This window comes from Thalassophryne amazonica, chromosome 20 (genome assembly GCF_902500255.1).
Source record: "Thalassophryne amazonica chromosome 20, fThaAma1.1, whole genome shotgun sequence".
Classification (NCBI taxonomy): Eukaryota; Metazoa; Chordata; class Actinopteri; order Batrachoidiformes; family Batrachoididae; genus Thalassophryne; species Thalassophryne amazonica.
This window is the reverse complement of record NC_047122.1, coordinates 34,952,162-34,971,547: the sequence shown is the minus strand read 5'-3', so window position 1 is coordinate 34,971,547 and position 19,386 is coordinate 34,952,162. Positions and strand designations below refer to the sequence as shown.

At 41.0% G+C, this 19,386-nt stretch overlaps 1 protein-coding gene across 4 annotated transcripts in view; it reads left to right on the top strand.

Annotated features, from left to right (window-relative positions):
• LOC117501699 (RNA-binding motif, single-stranded-interacting protein 3) overlaps positions 1-19,386 on the top strand; it is a 467,438-nt gene that overhangs the window by 428,226 nt on the left and 19,826 nt on the right. For all 4 annotated transcript variants that reach the window (XM_034160656.1, XM_034160655.1, XM_034160658.1 and 1 more), the window contains exon 11: positions 13,934-14,044. In XM_034160656.1, coding sequence (XP_034016547.1) covers positions 13,934-14,044 — 111 coding nt within the window. The remainder of the gene's footprint in view (positions 1-13,933; positions 14,045-19,386) is intronic.

Here is a 19,386-nt window from a genome sequence, read left to right as displayed (position 1 = left end):
CAGAGAAATTCAAAGTACTGTACAAATCAGAACCATAAAAAGTTATAAAAAGAAATGTATAACAATCAGTGATGCCGGTTACTTAGTAATGCGTTACTAAGTAACGCGTTACTCTAATCTAACCACTTTTTTTGTAACGAGTAATCTAACGCGTTAATCTTTCCAAATGAGTAATCAGATTAAAGTTACTTCTCCAAGTCACTGTGCGTTACTATTATTTTTGCATTGTGGGTCGACAGCAGCATTAAACTTGGTCCGTGGGCAGGGGGTCGGGGTTCGACTGAACTGCCTACTTTAAGCGAGCTGTGAGCTTTTCATACAACTCGTCCTCACCTCTTAAAGCGCGGTGAAAACAGCACACCTGCACTGAGCTTTACAAAGTCATTTTTATGCTTAATTTTTCTCCTTTATTTAGAATTCTGAGCTGAGCCGCTCCGTATCGTCTCATTAAAAACAGCTGATCCTCCGCAACATGTCAACAACTAACACTATTTTCCACTCAAATGCACCTAAACACTCTTTCTGAGGACCATAAGATGTGAAAGCGCAATAAAACTTTCTTACCTGTAAATCTGGTCATGTTTTCTGCATAAATAAATGTTATCCATTCTTTGTACTCAAACGCCAAAGCAGGGGCGAATCCAAATGGAATGGGAGCGTGGGGCAGGGATGTGCCCCCCTCCCCCACAACACCCCTAGATTAAAGGTCCAGTTTTGAAGCCGTTTTTTTTTTTTTACTACAGTTACTAATACTACTTAAAATAATAATAATTTTGACAAGTAAAATGTTTATAGAGAATTTAAATGTTAGAAAAATGTTAGAATTTAATGGTTACATTTATAAACAATGTAGGTTAGAAATTGCAAGTTTTACTGTTACAGTGCTGTCAACAGTTAAATATGAGGTCAAGAAAGATTATTTTACTTTTTATAAAACAAGTATTTATTTTCATTGAAGTCAAGAAAGGGTGACTATAAAGTGAGTTTTGGCAAAACAGGTATTGTCATGTTGAGGTGGCAGAGGGTTGTTGTCGGCAGCTGGGGAAAGTAACTAAAAAAGTAACTAGTAATCTAACTTAGTTACTTTTACAATTGAGTAATCAGTAAAGTAACTAAGTTACTTTTTCAAGGAGTAATCTGTAATTGGATTACTTTATCAAAGTAACTGTGGCAACACTGATAACAATACACAACATAGAAAGGATCTGGGATCTGCCTCTTGAGTAACACATTTTTGGAGGTTTTACATCATGCAGACAAAATTACAAACCAGCAATTGATCATGAAAACAAAATATCTTTTGTGGAGCTATTAAAACCTACACTGTTTTCATTTTCAGTCACCCCTCCCCTCCTCAAAAAATAAAGCATCCAATGCTATCTAAAAACATGACACTATTTATCTTTTTATTTATTTATTTGCCTTCCTAGCTCATATTGCTTTGCACACTAACTGCTAAAAACAAATAAACTAGGATTTAGGGGTCATTAGCAGCAATGGAATATATCACTGATAAACATCTGTTTATTAGTGCATCATTATCTGCAACAACGAATTGATATGTTTTCATAATCATAGAAGGAGCTGTTCATATCTACATAGGATTGGGCCTCCTCATGTAGGCCACCATGTTGAACCGCCATGTTGATAGCCAAAAAGGGACTTATTTACAAACTTACTCTGCCGTTTGCATTTTGCAGAGCAGCTGAAAGAGTGAAGAAAAAAGAAAAGAGAAGTCACTTTATTCTTGCTACAATTTAGCAAGTTTGACAATGGAGTATCATTCATATTGCTTACCCAAAGAAAGGTCAGGAGAGTGTGGCTCCCCATCGCCAAACAAATGAAACATGATGGGAAACCAAATCAAGTCCGGAGACGGCATAATGCAGTCTCCAACCTCACCATACTAAGCTAGCACTGCCTATTAGCCATGTAGCCAAATGCTAAGAGAAATCACATGTGGCTAAAATAATTTGGCTTCTTTTAGCCACAGTGGCTAAACACATTTTTTGTGGTCATGTATAGTTCACATGAATTACACATCATGTGTAATTATTGGGGTAACGATCTTGTCAGATATCTTTTAAACCTTTGGTATGTGAATTTGGCTGCTAATGCTATTGGTAGGATTTGCAGATATATTGTGTGACTCAAGGAAACCAATTATGGCTAAACAGAAACACCTCATTTTGCTAAAACACTGTACATACTGTAGCTTTTACTTTTAGGTTTATGCAGAGCTGTAAAGCAGATTTTTTTTTTTAACCCAGCTGGTTCATTTAGAACAGAAACAGTATTTTAACATTTCTGCTTTTGGGTTCCAAACCAAACCACTTAGAACAAAAAAATATTGTTTTCAAACTGGTGAATAATAATACAATAACATGCTTTTGGAGGGCAGTATGCATTTTCAGAGGCCCGATGTCCATGCCCAGTTGCCCAAAATGACAGATATTCACCCGAGTTAGACGAGGGCGAATATCTGTCGTATCCTGCAAGTTAGTACAGGTGTTCCCCAGCTATGACTTGCGAACACAGATATCTGAACAGCTGAACGTCACAGGGGGACACGCCCACCTGTCAGCAGACCTCTGCAGCTCACAGAAGAAAAAGGCTCAATCTCTGTTGCTTTGTTCTGTGATTTTAATTTCATGTGTGTATTATTATGTGTTTGTCCTGCATCTGTCTGTGTTGTAACACTTTGCATGCATGATCATGTCCAGCTGTCAGTCGGCGGTCAGCTGACATGTGCCATATGTCTACAGCAAAGCGATCACACAAGAATGAGTTCATGCATTCACCCTTATTTGTTTTATTTAATTTCCACTCTGTCGGTCATGGAAACTACTGTTTACGTGGTGGAAGTGACGTCAGCCGGCCGGGCTGGCTTCACACTGTGCCGCGCACTCAGACGCTGGCCAGTCCTCATGAAATGGTAAATGGTCAATCAATCAAGTTTTATTTCTATAGCACTTTACAACAGTTTTCATTGAACCAAAGTGCTTTCCAATAGCACCAGCTAGAGATAAAATAAAAAGAAAAGTACGAAAAACACAATAAAACACAATAAGAGCATCCAAAATAGAATAAAAATAGACAAAAAAGTGTCAAAGCCATTATGTGCAAAAAGCTGCCCTGAACAAGTATGTTTTTAACTTAGCTTTAAACAGAGGCAAGCTATTAATGGACCTCAGTTCAGGAGGTAATGCATTCCACAACTTAGGACCTGCTACTGCAAAAGAATGGTCACCCCATTGTTTGGCCCTGGACCTGGGAACCTCAAGAAAGTTTTGGTCAGCAGACCGAAGTGCTCTGACAGGGTTGTGTGTTTTTAACAGGTCACATAAATAAAAAGGTGCAATGCCATTTACAGCTTTAAAAACAAACATTAACAGTTTAAAATCAACTGTAAAACGGACTGGAAGCCAGTGCAGGGAGTAAAGTACAGGAGTGATGTGGCTGTGCTTCCTGGTATTGGTCAACAGGCGAGCAGCAGCATTCTGGACCAGTTGGAGTCGGTTTAGAGAGCCTTGAGTGATACCAACATAAAGTGCATTGCAATAGTCAATCCGGGAGCTGATAAAAGCATGCATAGCCTTTTCAAGGTCCTTTTGGCTTAGAAAGGGTTTGACTTTTGCCAGGAATCTCAGCTGGAAAAAAAATGGTAAATGGACTGCATTTATATAGCACTTTTCCATCTGCATCAGACGCTCAAAGCGCTTTACAATTATGCCTCACATTCACCCCGATGTCAGGGTGCTGCCATACAAGGCGCTCACTACACACCGGGAGCAATAGTTCATGAGTTCATGAGGGCGTGAGCACCTGCCCACACATGTGCACTGCGAGTTCTCCAGCTGAGTTGCAGTCCACAGTGGTTAGCTGGTCCAGCAGCGCACTGCACTGGACAGCGACCGGACTCTGGGGCCCCCAGCCACAGCTGACAATGTTGGATTCATGGTGTGTGTGTGTGTGTGTGTGTGTGTGTGTGTGTGTGTGTGTGTGTGTGTGTGTGTGTGTGTGTGTGTGTGTGTGTGTGTGTGTGTGTGTGTGTGTGTGTGTGTTTTGTGGGGACACACTCCACAAGCCATTTGTGTTGGGCGGGTTCGGCAGAGCTACACCCATGTGTGTTGCTAGGTGACGCCACACTCGTGTTGCACTTAGACACTTTTTACAGACAGGTCGAATATGGTCGCCTGCTGTCTACTCTTGTACCAGGTGCATGAATAGCTCCGCCTTTTCCAAGTCTCCAGCAAGCAGTATTAAATGTTTGTGTTTGGCAACTGGAATTTGGCCAACACCTGCCAAGAGGGGGATCGAATGGGTGCGTGCAGGGCATTCACTGTCTTTCGGCCACTTGTGTGCACGAATGGTTGTGGCAACAGATGTACAAGGCGTTTGAGGCGGCTCCGATTTTTCACAAATGCCATGCAATTTCTCCTTCGCGCGCTAGTTGGCTTCAATCGTGTTATGTGTGACGGGGCCCTAAGATAGGTAGCCTGTAATATTTGCTTCTTATGATCAATGAGACTTCAAAACGGCAGAGTCTTCTTGTCTTCTTGATTGCTTGTTTTAATGAAAGGAATAAGTGAACCTCATCAGCTCATTGTAAACGGAAACCTTTTTAAGAAGGAAAAAATAACAGTATTAACCATGGCAGTTACCATTATTTTCAAATAGTGATTCTGTTCCGGAACACAAAACAATATAACATTTATGGTTCAGTTTTTGATCCTAGCAAAATACCAAAAGTTTCTGGTTTTGGTTTTGGTTCCGTGAACTGGTTCTAAGCCTTGGTTGTCAGGAGATAAAATCTCAGCTGCTGTTTTCACAGATCCATTGTGCCTTAAGACAGAAGTCTGTATCAGATGTTTTTGGATTCACAAGTCTGGATTAATTGTCATGTTGCAGGAAGCAACTGCTCAAACTTTGGCAGACTGAAGATTTTATTTAAAAAAAACATAAAATGAAAGTTCTCCTCAATAATCTCCCAAAAGTGCATCTCATTTAGCAGAAGTACTCTGTTATATTTGTTTGTTCATAACACTACAGTACTGGCAACCCAAACATGCTGCCGACTTGATTTCCTGATTGCATCTCAGGATTGATTGTAAAATGACCTTAGAAGGCCGTTGTGCACGATGAATCGATTAACCAGTAAAAACGTTCCACTATCAGTGTGGCATTTATATATTTACCTCTGTTATTTTACTGTTTCTAATCAGTACATTTAAAGAGCAAATAATGAATATCGCCTGATAACGATCAGCACCCGATCGCTCGGAGGAGCATCCACTTTATAACGAGCGGCCGTAAAACAAACACTGCCGTCGTAATACGTTGAGTATTTTAAAACACTTCTTTTGTACTGTACATTACAGTACCTCGAGTTCTTGAGCATATATCAATGCATTTAACAACTGGCTGAACTCATCTGTCTCTTTAGAGCAGGATCAATACTATATGATCAACGCGATGTGGGGGTTTTCCTTCCCCAAGCAACATAAATACGCTGACATGCACGCGCCAAAACATGTACATATACACAGAGGACATCATCTCATACATTTGTGACAGATATCCTACCAGTATCCGTTTCCTCGCCATCCCGTAGACGAGCATCCGCGACAAATCAAAAACATATATTGTCAATTTGTGTCAGCCTCTTTCTCATTTTCTTTCCTGAGCCGTCCGTCCGTGGACAGACACACAACCTCTCTCACAGACACTCGCTCTCACAAAACACAGAAAATCGAAATGACAAATCGGCTTAACTCTGCCTGACACATCTGTGTATTAAGGCTTTCCATTGCTCTCCACTTCCCATTATAAAGGCATTGTCACAGGCTGAATCACTAACAGGTAGCCCACAGCTTCTGCCGCTTCCTTCCAACTCACGGGATTTTTCCTGCCTTCCTCGTCTTTGTCTTTTCTCTCTCTTTTTAGCTTCCAGTAAAGTACAATGAAAAAAACAATCCATTTCTTCTTTAATGTCAGAGCACTCTCCCCTAAGAAAGCCACCTAACCACGCTGGGAAGTCATTCAAGTGTAATTATGGTTGTTTTGGACTTGTATGGAATTTTTATCTGTCCCTCTTTCCAAATTTTAGTAAAATATTTCACACTTACACAGCATCTTTCCACTGTTCTGCATTTGACTTGTAATTATATTAAACTTTCAATCAGCCTCTTAACCAGTGCTGGAATGACAGTTTCTTTTGAGACAATATGTCACATCTGGAAGTTTGCATTGGCACCGTGCAACACCACACCACCAAACCGCATTGCATCCTGGGTGGCAACCACCCAGGCAGACAGCTGGACTATAACCATGTGTCTGCTGCAGCCAGGTGTAATGTGGACGCCCTCTTGGCCTTCTCCAGCCGCAGAGCTCTTCTGCACTGAGGCACTTGCATGCTGGATTGTGTCCAGAGAAACATGTCACATGGCCAAAATGTCATAACTGACGTTCCCTCACAATACAAACAGTACGTCTCATCTGTGTTTCGTTAAGGACCCATTCCTTTGACAAAAAGTCATTCCAGCGATGCCCAAAGATACTCTAAAGCAGATGTTTTCAAAGTGTGGGAGAGTGAGCCCCCAGGCCCGGATCCAGACCGGTTTGGACCGATGCAGTTACATCGGTCAAATTTTTTTACGCATCGTTCGTCATCGGTTTAAAAAAAAAAAACTTGAATAATCATAGTGCCAAATGTGTCCCCGCTGTGAACACAACTTTGGTTTTCATATCAACCTATAGTCCGTAAATTATACAGATTTTTCCGAGTTTCAGAGTCATACGAATGAACAAATAAAGTCTGATATTCAGGGTTTGGTCAGCAGGGGCTCTGTAATCATCCGTTTCTGCAGCGTGACTCCACTTTGAAGCCGTGAACCATTGAAGCAATGCTTCGATTCAATGACTCGTGGCTCTTTGATTCGCTGCTCTTCAGAAGCAGTAAGTCCGCTTCTTAACCCCTCTCAAAGCCATTAAAATACCGTGAGTCACTTTTGTGTGTATTAAAGTCACTAACTGGAACTCTTGTCTTGTTGCTGTCAAGAAACGAGACTCGTCCTCCGTTCCGTTCACACAGCTCGAAACTCTGAGCGGCTCTCTGCCGAGACAGAGTCCAGTCGGAATTAATAGCTTCAAAATGAATTGCCGCTTTAAATAAAATGACACCTCTTTCCAAATGTTGTAATACAGACAAGAAACTACAATCGACTAAAACGTTTTTCCCTCCCAAAATGAAACGTGCTGTATTTCTTTACAAATTACATCCTGAAGTGAAGCACAGCAGCTGTAAGAGCTCAGCTCAGATATATGGAAAGGCATTCATGCCAATAATGTCTGAAAGGAAATGCTTTTGACAAAAACTACAGATTTTGTTTATTCCTATTTATGTCCAGAGATCAAGGATCCGCCATGTAGAGTTTATTATGTCCAAAGTTTAAGGATCCAGTGACAATTTCATATTTATTTACTTTAAGACTCAATAAAATGTTCAATTTCAATTCAATTTCAATTTAATTGGCTTATAAAGTGCCAAATCACAACAAAATCTAAATATACTAAAACAAATACATCACAATTGTACACATCACAACTGTGATATGTGTACAATTGTGATGTATTTGTTTTAGTATATTTAGTCATGGACATGATGAATATTGTTACCTGCTGGACTGTTTCTAATTTTGATTGGTATCAATGGAAAATGTCTTCTGTGAACTGTCTGTATCTCAATATATTATTATTAAGAATATATGCAGTCATATTTTTATTGATTTTATCAATTGAAAAAAAAATCATATATAGATTCAGGTATAATGGAAAGATTTTGGCAATAAATTTGATCCTGTTTACAGTCAATTTTTGTTATAGTGTTTTTTAGGACATCATATTTATACAAATAAGTGTTCACTATGGTCCATGAAGTATAATAAATATATTAAAAGAAGTATGACAGTGTATGTTGCACACGAATAAAAGAATGAAGATTATTGAATAACAAGACGTGTATGATTTTTATTTTATCATTGGGCAAAAATGCATGTCAGATTTTCACTCTGGATCCCCCCCAGAGAACAAATGAATAGCTGCCCCCCCCCCACTGACACACATACACACAATTTCAACATCTGTGAATGTTTCTTTTTATTAATTTTACACATCTTAAACACATTTTAAAACTATTTGTGTGTTTTAAGGAACTGTCTATGCATTTACACATTTTACAGCCTTTGTAAACATTTAAACATGTTTTAAAGAACTTTCTATTCTTTCACACATTTTACACCCTTTTCATACATTTTAAATGTTTTTAAAGAACTTTTTCTTCTTCTCTTTTTATCTTTTGTCATATTTTAAACATCTTTTTTTTTTAAATATTTAAACATCTCTGTGTTTTTAAACATCTTTGGAATAACTAACACATTTTACCATAAATAATAAAGGATGGGTATTGATAAGATTTTATCAATATTGATGCAATTATCGATTCCGCTTATCGAGCCGATTCCTTATTGATTCCCTTATCAATACCTCCTGTGAATTTTCTGTGTACTAAAAGTAGGCTTTACAGGTTTTCTGTGTCACCAGCATTTTATTGAGTCTTAAAGTAAATAAATATGAAATTGGTACCTGGATCCTTGATCTCTGGACATAAATAGAAATAAAATCTGTAGTTTTTCTCAAAAGCATTTCCTTTCAGACATTAATGGCATAAGGAATGCAGGACATCTCATTTTGGGAGGAAAAAAAAAACGTTTTAGTCAGTTGTAGTTTAGAGGTGAGGTGTTATTTGATTTAAAATGGCGATTCGCTTTGAAGTTATTAATTCCGACCGGACTCTAATGTGACTCGGCAGAGATCGGCGCAGCGTTTGGAGCTGTGCGAACAGAACGGAGGACGATTCTCATTTCTTGTTTGCGACAAGACAGGAGTGACTTTAATCCAAACAAAACTGACTCATGGTTGACATTTTTAAATGCTTTGAGAGAGGTTAAGAAGCTACTTGTCGCTTCTGAAAAGCAGCAAAGCAATGAACCAATGAAGCAGCAGCTCAGATCACTGCTTCATTGTTTCATGCTTTGAGCCGTTACAGACACGCTACAGGATCTGTAATCAACGTAAAGAAATGATCATTTTCCCAATAAAACATCCTCAAAAACAATGGCCGCTCTGAAGGACCAATAAGGGAATCGTTAAGCAAAAAGGCTGTTGATGTCGGTGGATCGAATAATTTCTTAACAATTCTCAAAAACAACTGGTTCATGATACCCAACCCTTGCGCTCTCCCCTGAAGCACTCTGGCGCCCCCCAGGGGGGGCGTGTCTCACAGTTTGGAAACCACTGCTCTAAAGAGTCAAAGGCACCCTTGGCACCTGATATTACACATGAACTATATGTCTCCGCTCCCCAAGCCCCTTAAATTTCTTTGTTTGACCAATCAATTACACAATCTTTATCTTGTGTTGTGAGATACTTCCACTTTTTACACACAAAACACAGCAATTGTTTTTGTTTTGGTTTGTTTTTGCTGCAAGCTTTCATGATGATTGTGGACAAACACAGGATTTCTGTTCCCAGCTTTCAGCCATTTTTGTTTTGTTATTGGCCCAGTAATTCTTTTATATAGATTTGTTTGAGGTTCTTTAGCTTCTGCTTGATTATAGCAGGCAAAGTATGACAGGAAAATGACATGGAGAGAGGAATCTGGCAAAGGTCACCAGGAATCAAACCTGTGGATGTTGTACGTGGTCGGTGCCTTAACTCGTCGTACGCTCTCACTAACGTCTCCTTATCAATGCTACCACCTTCTTTATAATTAATTGCCCCCACAGATGGTTCAGTTCCAGTGTTGCCACAGTTACTTTGAAAAAGTAATCCAATTACTGATTACTGATTACTCCTTGAAAAAGTAACTTAGTTACTTTACTGATTACTCAGTTGTAAAAGTAACTAAGTTAGATTACTAGTTACTTTTTTAGTTACTTTCCCCAGCTGCCGACAACAACCCACGTCAACATGACAATACCTGTTTTGCCAAAACTCACTTTATAGTCACCCTTTCTTGACTTCAATGAAAATAAATACTTGTTTTATAAAAAGTAAAATAAAGACCTCTTTCTTGACCTCATATTTAACTGTTGACAGCACTGTAACAGTAAAACTTGCAATTTCAAACCCACATTGTTTATAAATGTAACTATTAAATTCTAACATTTTTCTAACATTTAAATTCTCTCTAAACATTTTACTTGTCAAAATTATTATTATTTTAAGCAATATTAGTAGTTGTAGTAAAAAACGGCTTCAAAACTGGACCTTTAATCTAGGGGTGTTGTGGGGGAGGGGGCACATCCTTGCCCCACACCCCCATTCCATCTAGATTCGCCCCTGCTTTGGCGTTTGAGCACAAAGAATGGATAACATTTATTTATGCAGAAAACATGACCAGATTTACAGGTAAGAAAGTTTTATTGCGTTTTCACATCATGTGGTCCTCAGAAAGAGAGTTTAGGTGCATTTGAGTGGAAAATAGTGTTAGTTGTTGACGCGTCGCGGAGGATCAGCTGTTTTTAACGAGACGATACGGAGCGGCTCAGCTCAGAATTCTAAATAAAGGAGGGAAAAAAGTATAAAAATGTCTTTGTAAAGCTCAGTGCAGGTGTGCTGATCACCGCGCTTTAAGAGGTGAGGACGAGTCGAGCAGCTGCAAAAAAACGCGGATGAAAAGCTCACAGCTCGCTTAAAGTGTGCAGTTCAGTCGAACCCCGACCTCCTGCCCACAGACCAAGTTTAATGCTGCTATCGACCCACAATGAAAAATAATAGTAACGCACAGTGACATGGAGAAGTAACTTTAATCTGATTACTGATTTGGAAAGATTAACGCGTTAGATTACTCGTTACTAAAAAAAGTGGTCAGATTAGAGTACTAAGTAACGCGTTACCGGCATCACTGTTCAGTTCAGAGGTCACGTCGTATTCAAAGACACACATTCTATGAAAGACACACTGTAGGAAAAAGGTTTAGATAGATACGACGGCATTCGTTATGCGTGATCGCCATGCTGTCGCGCAGTCATTCCATGGGTCAGTTAGGTCTGCAATTTAAGATGCGCAGGTTCATAATTACAAGTCTTGTTACTGGAAAATGGGGCAAACACGCCTCGTGTAGCGACAAACTGCTTCTCTCACACTTCACTTGGGGAAGGATTGAAGCAAACTCGCTGCATGAAAAGGTATTTTCCAAATGACATCCTTCAATCCGACATGCAGCAGTAATGTACTGGCGTAGCCTATAATCTGGTTTAGACTGCTCATGGCGGAAAGCAGAAGAAGTTGGAAATGGTAGCTTTTGTCTACATCCTCTCATTGAAAATAATTACTGCTAACATGTGAATGTAGCATCACAAGTACTCTTTGGGGATCATCTAGGTGGTATTCGTGGAGAGTAGAAGTACTTGAGTCGCTTTGGAACTGTAGCAATGACGTTGAGCAGGGCAGAGGTGGAGCTGGGCGATCGGTTGCCCTAAATGAGCATCATACTCCACCTACTGGTAGCATTTTTTAAACTTCCATTTGAACCTACCAGAGGGGTCGCTCACGAGCGTAATTACAGCTGCATACTTATGACCTCACATGTGTCAGTACTTCACAATCAAACATGCGCTATCATGTTTAGGAGAGGTGATGGTCTAGTGGTTAAGACATTGGGCTTGAGACTAGAAGATCCTCAGTTCAAATCCCAGCCTGACGGGAAAATCACTAACTTTGGGCAAGGTCCTTAATCCCCTAGTTGCTCCCGGTGTGTAGTGCGCGCCTTGTATGGCAGCACCCTCACATCAGGATGAATGTGAGGCATTATTTGCAAATTCGCTTTGAATGGAAAAGCGCTATATAAATGCAGTCCATTTAGCTGTCGATCACTAGAGATCAATAGGTAGTGAGCACTGAGCTAAAAACTACAAAATATTACGGTGATTAGTCTCATTTCATTTTCTTGATTCTCAGTTAGTCTGTCTGTTCTCTGAAGAGCGTTAATGTGCTGAGCAGAATGATTATAAACAGCGGTGCACATAACTGGTACTCATCATGCTCATGTTCGCTAAAAATCATTGATGCGTAGCAGCCAGCACACAGAGAGAAACGCTTTTCCTACAATCTGTCCATACTCTCACACACGCCACTAGCTTAGTTTATGGCAACCTAAAAGTGGACGCTCTTGTTTTGGCCAAACTACTATACAGTTTTTGTATATTCTGTGTTAGTACGTGCTCGCAGCCAACGTGTTGATGAATTCCTACACAAAAAGTAGTTCCCAAACAATGCTGTAGCAGCGATGATGGTGCATTTTCACAGGTAAGAAAAACATAAGGAGTATATTTGGCACAAGAACGTGTGTATCTGGTGTGTTTTTACGCCTAAATGATCGTAAGTCAATAGACACCTTTACGGTGTCAAATCTCGCACGTAATCACATTCTCACTGGGGAGGCTGTTGCTGTTAGGGTTACGTGTCGGGAACCGGTTCTTTTCGGGTATCCTTAAGAAATGATTCGATCCATCGACATCAATACCCTTTTTGCTTAACGATTCCCTTATCGGTCCTTCAGAGTGGCCGTTGTTTTTGGGGGGTGTTTGTCAGGAAAATGATCATTTCTCTACATTAATTATAGACCCTGCAGTGGGTCTGTATAATCAGCATTTCTGCAGCGCGGCTTTGTTTTGAACTTTGAACCAATGAAGCAGTGCTTCGATCTTCAATCTGCTGCTTCGTTGGCTCTTTATTTCGCTTTATCTTAATTTTTCCCACTAAACCCCTAAAGAGCATATGTCTGAGTAATATTTACCTTTTTATGTTAAACCAACCTGTTATGGCCTTCAGAAACAGTAGATGTATTTTATAACTTAAAAACGTGACAGATGCTAACGCCATTAGCATTGTCTATGGCATTTTCAATGTTAAAGTTAGCATTAAGCGGCACCATTATCAAGCCTCCCTTCCAGGCGCGCAAAGGATTCCAGGATACTCTAAAACTGGGAATACTCACACTCATCCAGTAGCATCTTCTCATGTCGGCAAATTCAGTGCTGGGTCAGGCGAAAGTAGTCCGGCGAACTATCCCACAATGCCAAAATAGCAGAGATGTCGCGCCACTGAGAGCGCCGCGCTGAGCAGGGTGCAGTCTGTCATTGCTTTCCTCCTATGAAGCGCTTTCCTTGTGTTTTCTGCTGTGCATCATATATTTTTAGCATGCAGAAGCACCATGAGTACAAGTTATGTGCATGCCTGATTATGATACACAGTTTGTTCTCCAATAGGACCACACAGAGTCACCACCCGAACATTATCCACAAACACACACATCTGTAAATACACACCGAGTGAGAAAAGAGGCGAACGGAGGGGCGGGTGCACGGTTTTTGAAGGTTTTCCTCCCGAGGCTTCAGTGCCTGTGAGATGGAGCCATCATGACAAGAGATGAAAGAGCAACAACGATTTCAGCACTTCAGCTCATGTTCTGCCACAACGGCAAAGAGAAGCTGCTGCCGTCACGAGCCACATGGCGCACGTTGTACCAGGAAGGGAAGATTCCAAAGGAGTGAGTGAGAGCACAACCAACCTCCAGAAGCTCATGTCGTTGATACTTCACCAGCGGACATTGACCATTTTGATGGAACCAAGACAACAGTGGTTACTAATCGTGAACTAGTCCTTTGTTTTGTTTTTATTTTTTTCTCAAGTTGGATCCATTATCCCGTCTGCTGTCTTTCTTCACACTGTTTTGTGCCTCCCTTTCATCTCCTTCTCCTCCATCATCTCTCCTTAACCTCTTCCATCTTTTCTCACACCCCAAATTCTCCTTCATGTACCACGTCCTATTTCACTCATTCTGCACCTTTATTGTCTTCCCTTCCACCAGGGTGCAGTGATCACGCCAGCTATGGACCACTCGATGTCCATGCAGCCTGCCAGCATGATGGGCCCCCTCACCCAGCAGATGAACCATCTGTCCCTGGGCACTACAGGAAGTGTGAGTGCACGCCACATGCCACACACCTACCCACAGTTACACAAAGTCGAGGTCCCCACGTTAAACATAAACCTCCACCCTTCAACAGACTGTGTTGTCTTAAGCCCATGTCTTGCTTTCACAGACGATCGACCACCATGTGAAGGTCGCTGTTGCGATCTAGCATTCGTTTTCGTGACGTAACATTTGTACATTGTGACGTTTGCAAGAACAACAGCAGCCTCACAGTAACACAAGTTTACCACAACCTTGTTGCCTCTGGAAATCCTCCCACTTCTATGATGGAAGTCAGGCCACGCCCCTTGACCTGTGATGTCAGTGTAAAACACTCTATACTGGAATACTAATGATGCATTCAGGAACTCAACTTTCTCAACTCTAACAATTTGTTTCTGACAGTTGCATGAAAAAAGCCAACATGGTGTTTTAATGTCAGCAGTAAATTGGCTTTACTGAGAGGTAATTTTTCATTTCAAAGCATGATGGATGACTGGCAAACAGCACAACAACTTCATAGTAAATTTTTGCCTCTAACTAAATGCCTGGAAGAGCAATTAAAATGATCTGAGGCTATAAACCTGCTGTATGCGGCGTGGTGATGAAGTTCCAACAAACAATATGTGAAGTCTGCCTCCATTAAAGTTCTGATGGACGTGTGGGATTTTCATGTTGGGATTGCTGGCAGAATATCCTGTTTGCAACGGGGTTGCCTTTTCTATACACTTATTCATGATGTGGCATAACCTGCAGACCTAGGCTTTTGAAATGAAATAAAAACGGGTAAGATGAATGTAATTTTGACCACATGTGCTCCTAATTTCCAACATCCAACCAGCATGCACCAAAGATCCAGCAGGTGGCGGCGTTCTGCAAAATGCAGGAAGGTTTGTGGGATATTGCACAAGTAAAATAATTTTTATGATTGACCTGGTGGATTAACATTAACCAAATTTTAATCTCTTTCACCTCATTATATGCCCTCTTAATTTGGGGGCAAACAAGATGGTAGTATTTAATGTTTTTGAATTATTGCATTAACAATCTGGAGGAGTTTGAGCTGTTAATTCACTCATCGCATTTGACAGGATTCATACCGAGGCTTATTTATTTATTGCATTTGTAACACAGTGCAAGGTAACACATTTTAAGTTGCTTTAGCATGGCCTCCAAATTGAAGCAAAAAGCTTGAGTAGCAGGATGTTCCAAGAGTTTTGAGGTAAATGGCCACAGAGTCCTTATGGAATCTGGCCCAGAGGTCGATGGATAAAACGGAGCACAAACACTCTTGGATTCTGAGTTTGATTTTCATAATAATTAATCATGGACTTGGAAGGCACTTTGAATATAAAGTACACTGTAAAATGTGTTTATGTTTGCTGAGCGGCTTTGTGCAGGATTATAAAACATCTCAGTCTATGAAAAAAATGCTATCTCTTTGGAGATATTTTCATCCAAGTTCAAAATAAAGTACACACAAGAAATGGGTTTTCCAGGTTTCCTCACTGATCCTCTGCGTTAAACAGATTTCCTGCTCAGCTTAGCGGCATCATCTTCTCCTTCCTTACTTTCTTCACGCTTTCCTACTTTCTGACTCTTCCTGTCTTTCTTGCTCTCTAAGTCACCGTCGATCTGTTAGTCTTCCACATAAACTGCCCGTCAGCAGCGGTTGGATTCTAGCTGTTAGTCACATCGACCTTCCCCCTAAATATGGACGTTATAGCTTAAAGCCAAAAATTCACCTCACCATAAAGTGGTGGAGTACTTCGCATGGGCTCGAAGCACCAATAGTTGCATTTGTTCGAAGGCTACCGACTTTTTATGGTCACTGTTGGCCACATCCTCTAAATAAATATAATGTCAGTCTCCAATTTTTCCACTGTGTATCCCAGTTTACATCAAACACATGAGGGTTCAACCAAATACCTACCCCACACATGTACATATTACTGCACTTTACATGGAAAATAGTACTGCGCCCGGGGCATTTCGTGATGAATGTTCCTGTTGCAGATGGTAGAGGCGGGCTCAGGAAATTTTGCTCTTTTTTCTGCTTCTTGTTTTCCTGAGACGATGCTGAAGAACAAATCTTTTCTATAACTGAACTGTTCAATCTGTTAGAGACATGTTTCCTGTAAAATCGGTTCTTAAATCAGACACATAAACCCTTCCTTACCACCTGATTATAAATCCTAATGAAAGACGGGTTCTGATCTGGGGTTTTAACTCCCCACATAGAAAATTGGACCTGACATCACATAAACTAGGAGCACATTCCTCAACTGTGTGCACATGTGGCGAGGCTGTTTGGATTGCCCCCACGTGACGCAGCACTCGCCGCAGAAGAGCACCTGCCACAAGTAACGTCTCCAAAGTCAACAGTTTACCATGAATGCCTTTGGCCGCCAAAGTTGAAGCCACACCTCAGAATACTCCGGGCTGCTCCGGGACCGACGTTTTCTGCAGCCGTTTGTGTGTATGGCTGTGGCTTACTTGTTCTCTCCAAGACGAGAACCAAATGTTCCCGTCCGCCCAAGTAGTGACACCAGTGACCATAGCTTTCCGAGAATGCCGTGTTATTTTATGCCACAGAGCGTGTGGATTGGTATGGAGGGGTTAGGAGCGGCGAGGAAAAATGTCCCTCGGTTCCCTCTGATGGTCAACGCTGTGGAATTTAGCAGACACTCTGCTTTGCCAGAAAATGTGCTGCTCCCCGCACCCAGTTTGGAGTGCCGACGTGCACGATTGCTCGCCGTCTTTCTTGAATAACTTGATTAAAGAATGTTGAAAAACCTCCGTCTCAGTGTTTATGGATGGCACACATGGTAAACATGCCATCCGCGCACACGGCTGATTTATTTTAGCAGCTTTTGTGCATATTGCTGTGTTGCTGATTTATTTGTTGTCTTTGAGCTCTCACCGCTTAGGAGTCTATTTGTCACGGCACTGGTTGGCGCAATGCCGCACATGTGTGGCTCCGTATCCTCACCGCCGTTTACATGCATGTCAGTGCTTTGTGTGTGAGCGTCAGAGTGTTTGACATGACAAGAGGTGACCTTCCTGCTGTATTCTCCATCCTGTTTCTGTCATAGCGTGTAGTAGTTCTCTGTTGTCATGGTGACAGTGGTGATTGACAGTTCCTCTGTCTGCGGGAGACAGATTTGTGTGAAGCACATTTCTCTATTATCAAGCTTGTTTCTGAGGGTAAGTGTAAGTACAGTTCAGCAGTCTACATTTTCAATGCCATCTGCAACTATATTTAACTGTATTTAACATTTATCCACTCAGAAGAAATTGACTGATCAAAACTGTGAAATCCTCAGCTGGTAAAAAAAAAAGACTGGCACCTGCATACTTTAACTACTAACCCATCAGGCTTAAAGGGGTGTTTGCATGATGCACCAAATTGTAATCTGATCTCAGGCTTGTTGAGTCCTGATGACATCAGGCACGACCTCATTATACACTGTGATACATCATCACCAAGTGGGCAACCTTCAGTCCTGATAAATGAAGCCAAGGTGAAGGTGAGGAATCCTACAGGTCCTTGGATGGCTGCTTGAGGTTGGCTCCAAAAGTGAGTCACTCCCCATAGACCCCCATGTTCAAATCCCCAATTTTAGAGCAGAAATAAACATGTTTACAGCCTGGTACAAAATCATTCAATCAATTAAATTAAATAAATGGTCTCTGTAGCTAGTTTCCCCTTCATGACAACAATATGGGGGGATTTTTTTAAATAACTCATCAGTTTAAGAAAGTTTAAGCCATAAAGTTGTGAATAATTATGTTGTCCCTTTGAGTGACAGTTGTGGAGTAGCTTGAAGCAGTGTTACCAACTTAGCGACTTTGTCTGTAAATTTAGCGACTATTCAGACCCCTCTAGTGACTTTTTTAAATCAAAAAAGCGACACACAACAAATCTAGTGACTTTTCCTGGTGTTATTGGAGACTTTTGGAGACTCTGATGTGAAAGGACGTATTGCTCTGAGATCGAGTTGTTGTGGTGTGTCCTTTGTCCATGTTTGTGTTCTCAGTGTCCAGTCCCGTCTGTATCTGTAGTTTTGTTCATCATCCATTCTTGGGGTCTGTCTTTTGGTATGTGTGCCTTGGGTCATGGTATGATGTCAGTGTCTATGGTCTGTCCTTTGTCTGGGTCCGTTTATCTGTCCCTATCCTCTGCCACCCCCTTGTGACTGTTCCTGGTGTTGCTTGAGTTGCCTGTAGGTTTTTAATTTCTGTATCTGTCCTTGTCCTCTGACTGTTCCTTGTGTTGTTATAGTCTAAGGCCCTGTGGGTTTGCATGTCTGTGTAACTGTCTTTATCCTTGTCTTTCTTTAGTTTACTGTTCTGCAGTTTAGTTCCCTTAGTCTTTGTAGTCTGGTTTGTTATGTCTCTTTCCTGGGTTTATTTGATCTTGGTTTTGTTTCTTTGATTGTAGTTTGTTGTTCCTGTTTTATTTTAGTGGTCATGGTTTGGTTGTATGCTTTGGTTAACTTCTTCCTGTGTCTCTTTCCCAGCTGTTTTTGATTTGTAATTACCCTCACCTGTCATCCGTTTGTATGATCACACCAGTGTGCATTTATGCCTCACTTTTTCCTTGTGTGTTTGCTGTTTCCTACGAGTTGGTTTCACCTGTGCCTTGGAGATTTACTGTTTCTTACGAGTTTGTTTCACATGTGCCTTGTGAGTACTTTGAGCATCTTTGTCACCTCCAGTGTAGTAGCTGGGTTATTCTAGTAACGGTAATCGTAACAGGAGGAAGACGGTGTGATGTCACTGTTGCATGTTTGGATTGTCATGGCTACAGTGGAACCATTTCCCAGTTGGTTAATGTGTGCATTTTACACATGTTTTCACATGGTCAGGGAGTTAGCAAATTTCAATAGAAATGGAGAGTTTTCACTAATAAAAAAGCTACCAGTACCAGGATAATTTTGATGGTGAGGAGTTAGCAAACACTGTGTCATCACAATCATGTTACTGTTGTTCTTTTGTAATAAGAGAGTTTGTATTTGTTACTAAATTTCTAAGGCAACTGGGATTCAAACTTACCCAACAGACAGTCCAAAGCAAGTAAACACCTGGACATTTGGAACCGGAACTGAAGAACAGCAGGTTTGAGTCGAGTGGAGAGGGAGCATCTCATCGGTCAGGCATGCAGGCGGCGCGACAGAGGTCGTTGCCCTGACAGGAGTGGAGATGCACAGCCGGTAATAGACTAACAGCGGCAGTATTTGGAGGAACTGTGATTAATCAGTCATGTCCCACAAAAACAACGAACGAAGGATATTTACACAAGGGACCGTAACTTAATCTTACCAGTGAACTAGTAACAGCATCAG